Raw genomic sequence first — 15,843 nt, 5'->3', positions numbered from 1 at the left:
GGAGACAGCGGTTTCACAATATTGGTTAAAAAAACAAAACAAAAAAGAAATGACACGTTTGAAAGCTTGATGGCACAACCCCAAACGTGATTAATATTTAATTCCTTGAGCAAGATTTCATCTGTCTAGCTACATTGTTTCAGAGAGCAACTGTTTGGGAATTTGAGCATTTTCATTATCATCTACAAACAACCCCCGCCCCTCCATGCTAAAAACGGCCCCATTCACAGATCTAATGAGCTACTCCTTTAGATATCAATGCTCAAAAATAATATTCATCCCCTGAATCACTGATTTACATTGTACCGTACATTGTATGTCAAAAAAACAAAACAAAACAACAGTATCTTCTGCAATGATAATTTCAAAAGTAGTCAATCAATCCAAATACAATTTCAAGGTATAAAACTATAACTCATTGCCCACATCTTACAGAAAACCCCATTCAATTTGCTTCAGGGGTCAAAGGGAAATGAGGAATTTTGTAGAGGATGTCAGAAATCTCTTCCCTCCAAGTTCTGTCCATTGTGTTCACACATTAATTTGCCTTTCCAAGAGCATCCAAGTGCTAAACTTGGAAGAATCAGACGCATGACATGCTTTACAACAATCCACATTTCTCTGTGACCGCTAAACCCAATTGAATGGGGTTTTCTGCAAAATATAGTTCAGATGTTATATCTTAAGACCCTGAAGTCGTATTTAGACAGTTTAATCATATTGGGTGTCATCAGTGCGAAAAGTGGATTGTAATTTTTTTCTTTGACATACTGTACAGTACAGTCATTTGTAATTTCACTGTCTCACTGTGTGTGCAGCTGCCTTGATGAATAGTTATGAAATTTCTCAGCTTTAATAGAGAGTACAATATTACAGTTTTGAATCTTGCAAACACCAAAGAGTAATAGACAGAGCTATTTGTGGGTGAAAGCGAGGATTTTTTAAATCAAGGAGAGAGCTACAAGAAGAGCCTAATTAAGGAAAATCTGTTTAAGTTTTACCAAGGGCTCAGTAATGACAAGGGACATTGAACACATCTAGAAAGCCATGAATGTCAGCACGTAGTTAGACTAGACAATCCCTATGGACCTAAAAATAGAATTTGTAGATGTACAACTGTGGCACTGTTTGCAGAAATATCCTCATAAATCCTTGGTTGTTGCTTTTTTTATTTGTTTATGGTAATGGCACAGTCCAATTTTGCTGCATCTTTTTCATTAACTTTTACTACATAGATATATATTGCTTGAAAACAATGGCATCTGTTTCAGAAGAAAGGCAGTAGTGTCAAATTCATTACCATCTGGTACATTTTTAAGTTAGGAGATGAAGAAAATTTCTTTTCATGTATAAAAGTGACTAGAAAGGCTATATATCCAGGTAAGCCCCCAACTATACTTCACACTACATTCATATGGCTGAAACTTTCTTTATTGCAGTATTATCATGTGTAAACTTCCATGATTTTGCTGCTTTGTTTCACTGCTGGAGGCCTCACACAAATTTCGCTGGGCAGATATTCTCATGCGACATGGAAGTGCAATGTATAAAAAGAAATGTAGGTCTTTGTGTTCAACCAGAGATTATTTTTTTTCCTTTGATCATATCAAGACGGTTGTCTTGTTTCGTCTCGTCTCAACCTACGCATCTTAAGGGCATGCACAGCATCCACAAGCACCAAGGCACTTGTATCATCTTTTGAATTCCTGTTACAATGGCCTGCATCCTGTTGTGGCAGACCACCTTTGGTCTTCATACTGATTTGGTCTTCATACCAATCCAAAGATATTCTTGGGGTTTCTGCCATTATGTAATTAATCTCTACACTAATTTGAATCCTACTATAAAGTACTGTCTTCCTTCCGAACCACTAGCTATTCAATGCAAATTAGCCAAGTCTAACACCATGCTTATCTCTTCTTGTGTAATACTGTCAATATTACAAACCCATTCAGATAAGGGGTCTAGAGGTTTGCGACTACGGAAAATTTGATTTTGTCATGCATTCTTTACTTCTTATTGTCAATGCGTCAGATGTTATTTGGATTTTAGTTGATGCAAAACTTATCCTCTGCGAACATTTAAAAGAAAAAAAAAATCCAACAAATTCAAAGAAAATTATCAATGGAACACAGTACAGTCACAGTAGTTTGAAGAAACTTGTCCAAAGCAGGTTGGGCAGAGAAATTGGAGTATATATATATATGTATATATATGTATATTATCATTATTTCTTTTCTTTCTTTTTTTTTACTTTAAGTTATACCCCCCAAAAAAAAAAAAAAAAAAATCATATTATAGTATAACCATCACATAAGTTGGGACAGAGGACATATTATATCAAAATGCTACAAAGAAAATCATACTCACTGAGCAAACTGACAGGGTATTTCTTAAATCTATTCAATGCAATTGGTGTATACTTTTGCAATTGTTTGTGGGTTTTTTTTTTTCAAATGAAAGAACTAAATTCTTGCAAATATACTCTTATATAAACAAAAAATCAACTATGAAATTTGAAGTGGAAAATGTTTTTGAAATTGTCTCTGATAACATAAAGAACACCATACAGCTCTTCCCCATATTGGGTTGTTTTTCCTACACATTAGCCAGCCTGATAACAACCTGATAATGATATGATTCAAGATAAAGAGGTAGGTACAATGTACAATGTAACTGCTTTCCTTTAAAGCCACTATCTACCATTTGCAGATAAAACAAAACCCCATTTTCCCCCATCTTTCTCTCTCTTCTTTCTTTCTTATTAAAACAACAACAACAAAACAAAACCCCACTTTTTGTGCTTCAAAATACATGTAGTCCTAAAACATGAGTTAGGGATAGAAACAATCAATGTAAAAATGTTAATCAGTATAATCAATGCTAACTGTTGAACACAAAATAAGAAAAATAGTTTTATTACAATCATTTAGAACTACAATAAACCATCTACAGTTATAGTTTATTGAGGAAATTAGTGATATCTCCTTAAATTTGTGGCTTTATTGAGAAATGTCAATACCAGAGGATATTTATACAAAGTTCTGAACTACATTTGCACATGCATCAAATGTGATAACTTGAATGTGTTTTTAATCACTGTCCAGTCCCCAATAGTAAATAGTGTCTTTAAGAACTGAAAGGACTTTAGTATGCTACCACATTGTTTGCTGTAGCATACGGTCAGACGTGGACAAATGAGCTGCGGAGAACATGATGTTTTGCCATGCTCAGCACAACCATTGACTGTGATTCTATAATGGGAAGCATCAAGGTACTCTGACATTTCCTAACAAAAGGGCAATGCCATGTTTCCTTGCGGTCAACACAGGTTAATAAGGGAGGCTGCGTCATTGTTGGACGCCCCCTGATTACAATCACACATAGTATTAGAGGCCAGCGATTAGTCGGGAAAAAATGGAAAACTTGAATCACCCAGCACAAGACCTATACCATAAAATGATAAAGCAAACCAACAACTTTCAGAATGAAATATTTACATAAACAACACATTCAAGCAGGGGCAGATCCAGGAATTCTGTAAAAAAAAAAGGGGGGGGTTGTATGCAGCCCCTAATTTATTTTCTTTTGTTTTAACAAAAGTAAAGGGGGGGGTGCACCTGGTGCACCCCCCCTCCCCATCCGCCACTGTTTGAGTGTCAATGACCCCGTTTACAGTGCGGGGCTGGGCCGAGCCGCGGCCGAGCCCCGGCTGAGCCCAGCCTCAATTGCGAGGCCGAGCCCCGCAATTTTGTCCGTTTACACTGCCGGGCTCGGCCGCGCTTTTAATTCAAACCTTTCAATATTTTGTTGTAGTGGCGCTCTGCTTGTAAACAAAAACAATTTGGTGTAGTCTGGTTTTCAGACCCTTTGCCAACTGGTTTCCGTGGCGACGAAGTCGCCGTTCGGGCAAAGGCCTTTGCCGAAGGAAAAATCCTTTGCAGGACAAAACCACCTTAAACTATAGTAGCTTTCGACGTTGAGGGGGTTAATATCCTGAATAGCGAAATAGTAAGGGCAGAGGGTTTGGAAGCCAGACTAAAATTGGCCGCGCATTTGGCCCAGTTTGCGTTTACACTGAGAAAAGGTCGAGCTCAGCCACGGCTCGGCTGCGGCTAAGACGACCACCTCCAGAGCGAGGCCAAATGCGAGGCCAATTTTGGCCCTGCATTTGGCCTTTTGCGCGTTTACACTGAAGCAGGGCTGGGCCGAGCCGCCGCCGAGCCTCGCACTGTAAACGGGGTCCTAATGTTTGAAGTGTTTTAAAGCATGCCCACCACCAAGAATTTTTAGTGTACATTTATGTAAGAAACAAGCACAAACATTAACCAAAAGTAACCATGAACAAAGGTTCTCCAGCACACAGTGTACATCATTCTGCATTATGTAGACCAGTTCACAAAACATGATGAACTTTTAATCAATGTAGAGGGATAGAGTGTGAGGTTACATTGTAGTACAATGACTGTGGATGCTCCTCACTAGATTTGCTTTAATATGTGATTGCAAGGCCCACACCAGCATTGCAACCAGCGAAAACATCCACTGCTCAGTATGCTAGCTACAATGGCTGTGGTGGCTGCTGACATACACTGCACTGCAGAGTTTATAACATGGCTTCATGGAAACAAACACCAAGTTGATAATCCAACTTATCTGACCTAGCGTAGATCTAAAGACATTCTAAGGCATTGGCAAATTAACAAAAAAATTAAACATTCCCAACGTACGCAGCCTGTACTAAAGATAACTCAATAATCATTCAGGAGGTGATTGTGATTAAGGAAGAGAATTTCCTCAGATGTAAATGGTTCTTTTTCTAATTGGTTGTAAGAATGGTGCTAAAACACCAGGAAAGGGTAGATCACCGCCTAATTGGTTTAATACATAAACAGAGGTGACCATTGAAAACCAACCCAAATTGGTGTGAAATTTCCTAAACCTCCAATGGAAGATGATCATATCTACTCTTTTATCAGCCATTTTGGGCATTACTGCTGATAACTTCTGCACTGGTAGCTGATTGGTATGGATTATATGAGAGACTGGTACTAACTGACACCACCAGTAATACAGTTGTGTACCCTTGGTTTTTTACAGTTAACGCTATCAGGCTCCACTGCTGACCAACCAATGGCTTAAGTCAGCACAGGAACACCGGACAGTGTACCAAGGTCACTTCTGCTAGGCAAAGAATACGCACAAAAAACAACAACAAACCAACAACAACAAAACAAAACAAAACAAACAAAAACATCTGAAAAACAATGCCAAACACAGTATTCAAAATAGGCTAATTGTAGGAAAAGACACCACCCACAGTAATTCATCATCAAACTGTACTATAAAAAGTCATGGCTAAAAAGTGACAATGGACTGACCAACCTTAGGCCGGCCTTTTACACTGAAACGCCCATTTTTTTTTTTGTGCACACACAACACTAATATTTGAGCTCCGCTGGTTGTGATGCTATAATATTTTGAGTTGAAAGTAAAGGGGAAAAATCTGTTTGGAACAATATGGCAGACTCCTACACAGTCCAGGCCAATGGAACAGAGCACAAAAGCAAAAGAATTCACAAAAAAACAAACTTGTAAACAACTTGCAAAATAAAAACAATGATGATAAAACCTATTTACAGGAATTATAGACAATACTTTACAGGGTCATCAAGGTACAAACACTTTTTTTTTTCCAGGAGGATATGAAAATTATGAATTTAATTTCAATAATTTGAGTACCGGTAACAAGACTAATCTACATTACACTCTGTAGTTAAAACTTTAATACTGGTAACAAGACTAATCTACATTACACTATAGTTAAAACCTTAATACAAAAGTTGTTCCCTCTTTTTTCTTTTTTCTTTTGAAGGGCTATGTTTTTTATCCAACTGACATTATTTTTGTCCATTTCAACTCAACAAGCAATTGTGAGAAATCACTAAACAGTCAGTAGTAATGTAAAAGCAATTATTATTGCACAAGTAAGATAAGTCTCACAAGTTTTTAATTCTGTGGAATGAAGAATATTTACATGTCTTTATTTTCGCGCTGGTTTCTGGTTGTGCACAGCGAGCGAAAATGTCCACTTTTACAGTAGCACTGATATTTTGAAAGGCTCGTTAAGAGAATGTATGTAGGATAATATGATCCCTTCACATCACTTGCTACAATATGATGTGGGTACTTCAACGGACTAATACCTGCACAGCCACACTAGTTCACAAAAGCAACATTAGTACACCAATGTTCGATCTCTCCATTACTTCTTCTTTCACTTGGTTGGGAACATCAAATTCTGATGAGATAAAACATCATCTTGAAGGACTATTTTCTAATACACATCTAATCTTGAACAACTCTTTGCTGGTGAGTTTTTTTGTAACGTTTGAGGGTTTAATTTACTTTCTACTTGATGGATCTTGTTTGTTAAAAAACAAAATCACAATGGCCATGCCATGCCATGCCATTTATGATTCCACCTGCGAACGTGTGATCTTCTGAGCCATAAGTATTTTTCATCCCGTACACCCCATAGATAGGAGTGTCTGGCATCTCAGAATGTGGTCAATACAGAAGTAAAGATTACAAAATGATATCAACGAATCTTACCATGTGCAACATTGTTGATGCAATCAAGATACCTCTGCCCTGTTTCGTCGTACATGTATTGCCCCTTTGCCCTGACAATTTTCAGTGGGTTCTCCTTGAACCACAGCTTGCACGGCGATCTGCAGCAATGGAAAAAAACAAAACAAAACACACACACACAATGAGGAAGAATGCAAGTTTGACTCTGGGACAGAACTTTTGCTACTACCAGTAGTCAAAATCTCACAATTCCATTACAGCAGATATGATATTCCACATCATAAATTGCATGATTGCAAGCTAATACAATCTGTCTGTCCATACGTTCTGATTTGTTGCAATAAATAATACATGTACTACAGGCAAATGATGATCCATTATTCATATTCCATATCTATAGTTTGCAGAAAGTCGGACTTTCAATACATTTTACTCTCATCACACAGGAGCAATAATGGAGTTTTTCCCCATGAATAAACAAGAAAACATTCTGATGTACCCTGTAAATGTTTAACCCAACACTTCTCTGAACTGATTCTCCATTTCAACCACATTTTCGATATAATTCCTGTGTGTTTGCTCTTTGTATTTCAAATCATAAATATGAATGTCTGTGTTCAACTATACAACAAATCGCAGTTGCCAAAATGAATTTCGGTTTTAATTATGAGTGTGTCAAGTCATAAGGAAATACAGTAGTCTTGCATGCTTACCCAATATACTCCTTCCGCATCTCAATTGTCCTTTTCTTGTCACAGGTCTCCATGGTTGCAGATTTCTACAGAGTGGGCCTGGATGATGTAACCGGCATAAACAGAGTCTTGATGCAAGACTAGGATAGTGCACCGTCGAAGTGGATAGAGCTGCTGGTACAATGCACGTGTACCGTATCTACAAGGTGAAGGAGAATAGCATAGCATGCAGGTATTTTTAGCTGTGAGAGAACACAAAGTAAATTATCACACTCAGCCATCTGTGACAGCCCTGACTCAGTCATCTCCAACTAAGGGATACTAGCCCAAACTAGGGTATATGAAATTCCACCACTTACAAAAAATTGTACCATTGTACCAATGTAGACCTTTCTGACTGAAAAAAATACTTTCAGTAAATATCCAAAGTGAAACTAGAATCAATCAGTGAAAATGTGACCTTGTACTATGTCCCTGACATGGATAGGTACTTTTATTTTTTTTTCTTTCCTTTCCTTGATCTAGTCACGCACTCAAGGAATGGGAAATAGGATGCATATACCACAAAATTATCACACACGGCTATGCTAACCTTTAATACCAACATGGATGAAGTATAATTATCATGAAGTTCTTCATAATTTCTTATGCATTCTGTGGTGTTAAGCTCCAGCTGGAACATGATTAGGCCTACACTGTACTTATATGCACTACCCTGGTACGTAATGCATTTCTCAAATGTCATGTTATCTACACTGCTTACCTGTCAGATACAGGCTTGTGTAACTTTGGGCAATCACACGCAAAATGTCAACACCAATTAGGTTCCCTTAGTATTACTGCTATAGATTTGAAGCAGCTTATTATTTACAACATGTATCATCCAATAAGACAGCTCCACAATAATAATAACTCCTCGATATTTTCATTATTTAAAATTAACTCCCCTGGCTGGAAACAATGCCCCTCTCTTTGATCAATTCAAGTGTAACCTTTGACCTCAGACATACCTAACAATGAGAATGAATATTACTTATTTTGCATTTCTATCATTTTATGGATCTTTTTAACATGTGCTCTGATCTTCTCATTTACTGTACTCTTTAGATTTCATTTTGTTTGTGTATTTTCTGCTTTAGAGACTTCATCAACAAATTTGCTAAAATAAATAATTATCACTATCATCACTACATCGTCATCTTCTCAATGATTTGTGGAAGGGACACAATGATGACATTGTGTCTGTGGCCATAGACTAATAGACAGACATACCAAGTTCCTTTGCACTACGTTTCGCATCTCAATAGGGTTTGCTGTTTCCTGTGTCTGTGTACATTATCTGACCTTTGCACTCAAGCCGTCAAGGGATTATTCGGACTGGTGCAGATATAGGCACCAACATGTGATATACATGAACGCACTTATCAGGCAAACATCTCAATCTGCATCTTATAACTCAGTCTTATGCTGTTGTTTTTTTCAATAAACCAAAGTCTCATGCTGACAAGGACATAATGTGGTTGGTATATTACATGCGTGCCTTACAGAATTTAAAGGGTGATTTAGCATCTAAACTGGTATATCATTCTATGCAGACAAGTCTTGTACAACATTGCAGTACAGTACAATGTATATGAGGAAACATTGTGGCCGAGTGGACAGGACCAATGACTCTCAAATGTGGGGTCCCTGGTTCAAAGCCACTGACAGTAGCAACTTGTGCCCAAAGGCAATCATCTCATTGTCTAGTTTTTCAGGACACTACAGCTGTTGGTCATGTGGTTTTATTTGCTGTATGCTATAATACACATAACCATACAAGTGCCTTTTCAGTGGCCACAGAAAAATAAGAACCAATACACAACAGTGAAGTTTGGGGGAATCTCTAGAGAAATGCTGTTTAAAAAGTTATGATTACATATTACAAATCTTAATCTTAAATCCATGAGCAAAATCGATGTGGACAGGCTGAACATATGCTAGCTTCAAAATTTTTGACATCAAAGGGCAAAAATGACACAAACTCTACAAAGTCAGGGAAATGCATTACTATAATACTACTGGAGTAACATAAACAGCTTTGATGGTAAAATATGTTTTGGCTGTTTTCATTAACTGATACTTAAAAAAAAAATCCTTTCTTGATTTTCATAATTTCACAGCAATCTCAGTTATGTCACTCCTGATCACACAAATACACACACACACACACACACACACACACACACACACACACAATTAAATGTCATCTCTGTCTATTAGACCTTTACACCAGTCGTAGACCTATATTCACTTTCTTCCTCATGTTTTTTATTGTTTCTTGGACCTTTAACTGTTTGGCTATATTACAGCATTAAAATAAAACAACCCAGTAAAGGCTAGGGTGTAGAAATAGATCATCCTTGTCAACTTGCTGGTAAAATTGTACACCCATGCACCAGTATCCATGTCAGGATGCTTGAAGGTGGACTGATGATATGTTTAGTTTGGTATTCCTCAGTAGACATCAGCAGTATCTATTAGGGAGCTTTAGATTTGCTGCGCTGACATTTGAGACGACGCTTGAGCTGGACGTTCTCCTTTTCCATGCGTCATGTTGAAAAGTAGCTTTAGATTACGCTGGGATGCAAGGTATAAAAAATAAAATGGCGCCCCCATATGATGGGTGCATGAAGTAGCTCTCTACATGTACAATGTATGTTGATGTAAAAATAGCCCAGAACGCGTAGTGAAAAACTCGGACGACGCAAGCTATAAATAGATCGAGTTGACACACGTTTTTGCGCATGCTCAGAACATGTGTTTTCCTCTGAACGTCCCCGTCGCAAAAATCTAAAACTCCCTAATATCTCACCATCATGAACATTTCCCTCGTGGTTGGATCACTGACTTGTCATACACAACATACAAATATATGAGATGATCTCACACAACCATGCACAACATGCAGAGGTCAAGTATGATCACATTTTTCTATTTTGATAGTGCTCTCATGTGAAGAAACCCTAATGCAACACCAACACCTGATCAAGAAACCCAGTCTGGTGTAATATTATTCCAATGAATTCTATAAGCCTGTGATTCATTGAACACGTGCGGTTTATTCAAATGATTGTGTTAACTGAATGGCCTTGACTTAAATACAATTACAAACGATCATTTTCTTTGAAGTTTTGGACTTTGTTTTTTTTCGGGAAAGTTAAATTCATGTACAGACAAATGATTTTGAAACAAAATGAAATCTGCTTCCTCAACCCTTGCCAGTAGTTCAAAAATCTTATGTAGCACCATTCTCTTTTATTTTCTGATTTTCATGACTTTATATTCAGCAAAAATCTCTAATTCACCTTGTTATCATCAATCTGAAGTCTAGAAACTAGAAACTTTCGAGGCACAAACACTTCTGACCCTGAAACGCCATCATAAAAAATGTTAAGTGAGAGCTTGACTGAAAGATCAGTCTGTATCTTAATTGTTATCTGCGATATGTTCTGCGGAGACTGCATTTGGCTTCACAGAATCCCAAGGAGAGCATAAAAGTAAAAAGAAAAAAAAATGATAAAAGACTCCTACGGCGGACAGACGGATTTTTCGGTCTATATATAGTGAGAGCTACATCCAGTAAAAATCAAGATGATTAGACCACTCCTAGTTCATTGGATAAATTAGATTCTAGACCTCTATTCTATGGCAGCTTGAGTTAAAGAAGTTGCTTAATACAATAGAAAGAGTTAGTCCACGTCTAAGACTAACTGTAGTGTTACTACTGTTAGACACCCTAACTACCCTCCTTAGATTTCTAGAGTGTGTGTGTGCTCATATTAAACGTTTGCCTCTGAAACTCAGTCTGTCTGTGCGTGTAGACAGACAGACAGAGGCAAACACATGCACATGATCTTGAAAAAAAAAGTTAGACCAACTGTTAAAGACTACCTAACATGAGATCTAACCATTGTTAGACAAGAAACTCGTGATCATTGACATAATGAATGAGACGATTAGAAAAGGTCAGGATGCATGCCAACGCAACATATTGTACGCTATTCGACCTAGGCCTATAAACAATAGCAATAGATCTAGTAAAACTAATTACTTGTTACTTGTTACTTGTTACTTGTTGAAATAATCCCAAAACTGCAGCTCTGTTGAAGCTATACCGGGATGAACAATCCTTGCTGTGTGTAAACAAGGGTGCAGAGGTGCCATAATCGTAACCCACATATGTACAATAAAAGTGGTTGAACCCGTGCAAGTAAAAATAAGGTTGGCTCCTTACAGGACACTGGTCACTGGAACCAGAAAAAGGCTGCATTATGATGATATGTTGGAGTGCAGCCTCTCTGAATTCTGTTGGGTTGGTGAGGTGAACAGCATTGTCATTGAGCTGCGCCTGGCAAGCTGTTCCACAGTCTTGTTGCTCTTGGAAATAGTAATACTGCCAATAGCCAATACATCTTGTTAATGTTAGATTGTAAATATCTAGATCTACGAGACGAAAACGTCACACAATAGGAGACAAAAAAAAAAACACATAACAGCTGATAAAATAGTTACCAGTAATATATTCACCACCCCTACTACTGCAGTGAATTGTAAACGGAGCGGAGTGAGTCGTAGACGACGTGGTAAGTCAGTGGCTGGAAGCAAAGAGCAGCCTGCGAGTGGAAGCAGAGAGCAGCTCGCTCACTACAGAAAACAGAAGGAGCCGGGTCAGACTGCAGGATCTTGAAATTGAACGTGATCTTGAGACTCGAGCAGAGAATTGGGCTTTACATCACTGCATGCATGCCGCACCAGTTGAAGTTTAACGTCCCTTCGACACACTACAATAATTTACCTTCAGCTCAGATCGATAGACAAGAACATCTCATTACGGAAGATAATAGACGAGGACAGTGTCGTAATACTATGGTACGTATACGTGATCGGGGGCGATTGGGGATGAGTGGCCATCTCGCGCCTAGAGCTGAGCAGGCGGATAACAACGAATGGTTACATACACTCGAGCAGCACGTTCAGTTGGCTGCGTAGCATGTGATTGACATGTTGACATAATAATGGACCAGCTGAGTGATGGGCGGAGCTTCTGTCGCGAAGTTGTTTTGTGTGTGTGCGCGCCGCGGCGGCGGGTTTTGTACCTCTTTGGTTTTTTGACTGACAGGGGTGCTTTTTGTGATTTTTTTTTTGTGATTTTTTTTTTGTGATTTTTTATGATTTTTTTTTTTTTTTTTGGGGGGGGGGGAATGTGTTGTAGGGGTCTATGATTATAGTAAAATTAATAGTCGGTGATATTCTTGGTTGTGAATACAGTACATGGGCTCCCCCTCCACCCATTTTTTTTTTTTTTTTTTGCACCATATACAGGAATACACAAGGTGTCGCCACTTAGCCCGCACCCCACTTTTTTTTTGTGTGTGTTTTTTTTAACCCGAAAGTGCGTTAGTGACACTAGAAAAATAATACATTATACCAGTAGTAGGCCTAGATAGAAACCTTGAAATGTGAGCGCGGTAAGGTTATGTTTGGAGCTGAAGTGGGGCTCCTCACCCCCCCCCCCCACCCCCACCCCTCCCCCAACTTTTGAAAACGTTTCGCCGGCGTACTTAGGGCCTACCACAGTATCAGTGCTCGAGATTTATCTGAAAATATTTTGTCGAAGAGGACATGGTCTGCTATAAGATACTAGTATAAAGAGGATGAAATCTCTTCGTTGTGCTCTTAGTGTAATGGACATCAAGTGGTCACCATTGAGACTTTATTGAATTAGAACTGATTGTGATTTTCAGGAGAATGCCACTTCTGAATGTGGCATCAAGCATGCATAGGCCTATTTTGAAATTCACATGAATCTAGTAATTCGATAGGGCCTACTTTTCTTTTTTAAATGAAACCAAAACCCTAAGATGAATATGGGTCGAATGAAAGCAAACTGTAGAATACATTAGTGAGAGTTTGAAGAAATTTGAGGAAAATTGGACAATCAAATAAAAAAAGTTATGATTTTTTTCTTTTTGTTTTCCGTGCTGTCGTCGCTGTATGAGAAAACGAGGTACTTTCCACTCTTGAATATGACTTTATTATGGACAACAGTATAAAGGACATAAAAATATTTCAGAATATTTCAATTTCGATGACAAGCATAAAGAAACCCCACTAAGATTTATCTCTTTCAGAAACAGTGGGAATAAAATAACCTTTAGTATACATCAGTAACAACTCGATGGAATGTGCACTTTTCATGAAAAATAAAAAATTCTGGGATTGTTATATTTTCTTTATGGTATCACTTGCTTGTAGTGTACCATTAGATCAATTTTTCACGTAATGATTGAAGAAGCGTAGGTCCTACATTGTGCACATAACGTGTACGGAGAGCAATATGAATGAATGTTAATTGCCTAGACGTGTTAAAGAAAATATCATCCACTCTGTCAAATACTTCAGGCAAACTGTACCGTTTACACAGTGCCTGCAAATTTCCCACCTCACACATGAAACCATTAATGGATTTGTACAATCCGCGAAATGTCTTGAGAGAAAATTATCATAATTATGATGAAGTGCCATGGTATTTTGAAAATCAAATGATCAAACACGTGACAATGCATTTTTGATCATAATGCCATAATTTCACTGGATATAATTCTGATTTTCACAAACCTCTATATTCAAAGCCACTGGGCAATTTTCAGTGTCTCCCCCCCCCCCCCCCCCATATTAGTATTTCTAGCATACCCAGGAAGGGCTAAATATCTAAAATATTCTGGGAAAAAATACTGGTTAAAATCACGGGGTATATTGCTTTGAAGTAGCGCGCGATATCAAAATTGCGTTGTGACGTCACAACTGCATTGTTACATTTTCACACATGCGAGGCCTACGGTAGCCTTTAAACAAGGCGACTCGCTCTGCGTGCCCCCGTATAGCGCGTTTACCCCACAAACCTGTTGGCCGGCGAGTGGAGCGAGCCGCCTTTATCCACTCGTTCAGGGATGTGTATTTTTGTCGTTGTTGTTGCTTTATATTCTTTGACAAATTTGCGTACAAATTTGACGCAGAAAATACACACGGCACCAAGGCAAGCCTCGTTAATATTAAAGCCTCGTTAATATTAAGTAACTATACTTATTCTACTTAATATTAACGAGGCTTGCCTTGGTGCCGTGTGTATTTTCTGCGTCAAATTTGTACGCAAATTTGTCAAAGAATAAAGCAACAACAACGACAAAAGTACGCATCCCCGAACGAGTGGATAAAGGCGGCTCGCTCCACTCGCCGGCCAACAGGTTTGTGGGGTAAACGCGCTATACGGGGGCACGCAGAGCGAGTCGCCTTGTTTAAAGGCTAGGCCTACGGTAGCACGCGTTGTGAAATTGCTTTGTGATGTCACAATTAGCGCGCGATGTCATTTCTTTTTTCCCGTGATTTTAGCCGCGTTTTCACAAAAATGATAGTGTACTTATGTACTAATATGCCTATTTGGAAAATACCGTTATAAATAGTGACGTCATTCACCAAGTATTGTACTATGGCATGTCTAAAAGGCAAACGTTCTGAAATAGCTGAAATAGCTGAAACAACAACAACTAGAGGACGAATTTTGGTCCATCATGTAATTCAATAAACAGAGGGGTTTTGAATTCTAAGAATTAAGAGTAATTGGAGGAACTATACATCTCCCTCTAGATATGGGACGAGAGCAAAACCCCCAAATAAAGTATCATGCTCTTTTGACAAAATACATGTACTCGCGATATACAAGTATTAAGTTACCATCGGAAAACTTTTGTGATGTTATCCATTAGTCTGTAAAACGGCATTAAGGCAGGCGCTATCTTTTGTGATCGAAACAAACGCATGCAGCCATACAGATATTACATGAAGCGCAAATCCCGTCCACATTAAGAATCAGCTAATTGCGCGCTGTTTTTGTTTGTTTGTTTGTTTGTTTGTGTTGTTGTTGTTTTTTGTTGTTGTTTGTTGTTGATGTTGTTGGTTGTTGGTTGATTAAACCCGGAAGTGGTCCACTGTTTCTAATTCTGAACCCCAACCCCCCATTAAAAAAAAAAAAAATGCTGGTTACGGGCCTGAGTTGTTAAGATTTTGCGGAGATTGGGGTAGTCGATTGCCCTCCCCATATTAAGTAAAAATATCTTTTCCCACCCACCCCCTCCCCCCCCCAAAAAAAAACCACCCAACAACACACCGCGAACATATACGTTTGTCAAGAGCATTTTTTCCCACCACTTTTCCTTTCCTTTGATTTTATCGCCCAAAGTCTTCTTTTTGCGCAAAAAGAAAATAATAAATTACCCATTGCAGCTTATAATGCGGACGAAATGGAAAACATTTAGAAGAACAATTTCCTACTTACATTCAGTTTTCCTTTCTAATATCACGTGAGCAGGTCCTGAGGAATCATTTCCCCAAATTTGGTGCTTTTAATTCGCCGTTTAACGGTGATCTCAAAATGTGGTGTTAAGCGACGTGACTATAAACCGTTTTTGCACGAAAAGCGGCTCCAAAATTATCCTGCCTGGTGGTCAGAGCGCCAAAT

The 15,843-nt window shown here is 38.4% G+C and overlaps 1 protein-coding gene across 1 annotated transcript in view; it reads right to left on the bottom strand.

Annotated features, from left to right (window-relative positions):
• The window catches only part of LOC139711298 (5-phosphohydroxy-L-lysine phospho-lyase-like), a 38,419-nt gene extending 26,251 nt beyond the window's left edge, over nt 1–12,168 (bottom strand). Inside the window, exons 1-3 of the mRNA XM_071623203.1 lie at nt 11,841–12,168; nt 7,308–7,485; nt 6,616–6,734 (exon numbers count right to left, since the gene is read on the bottom strand). Coding sequence (XP_071479304.1) covers nt 6,616–6,734; nt 7,308–7,360 — 172 coding nt within the window. The 5' untranslated portion in view covers nt 7,361–7,485; nt 11,841–12,168. The remainder of the gene's footprint in view (nt 1–6,615; nt 6,735–7,307; nt 7,486–11,840) is intronic.
• Between the last annotated feature and the right edge of the window lie 3,675 nt (nt 12,169–15,843).

This window comes from Diadema antillarum, unplaced genomic scaffold (assembly GCF_040938485.1).
Source record: "Diadema antillarum isolate AM-2024a unplaced genomic scaffold, OU_Dant_1.0 seq00001638_RagTag, whole genome shotgun sequence".
NCBI lineage: Eukaryota > Metazoa > Echinodermata > Echinoidea > Diadematoida > Diadematidae > Diadema > Diadema antillarum.
The sequence above is the reverse complement of the archived record's forward strand: the minus strand, read 5'-3'. Positions and strand labels throughout refer to the sequence as shown.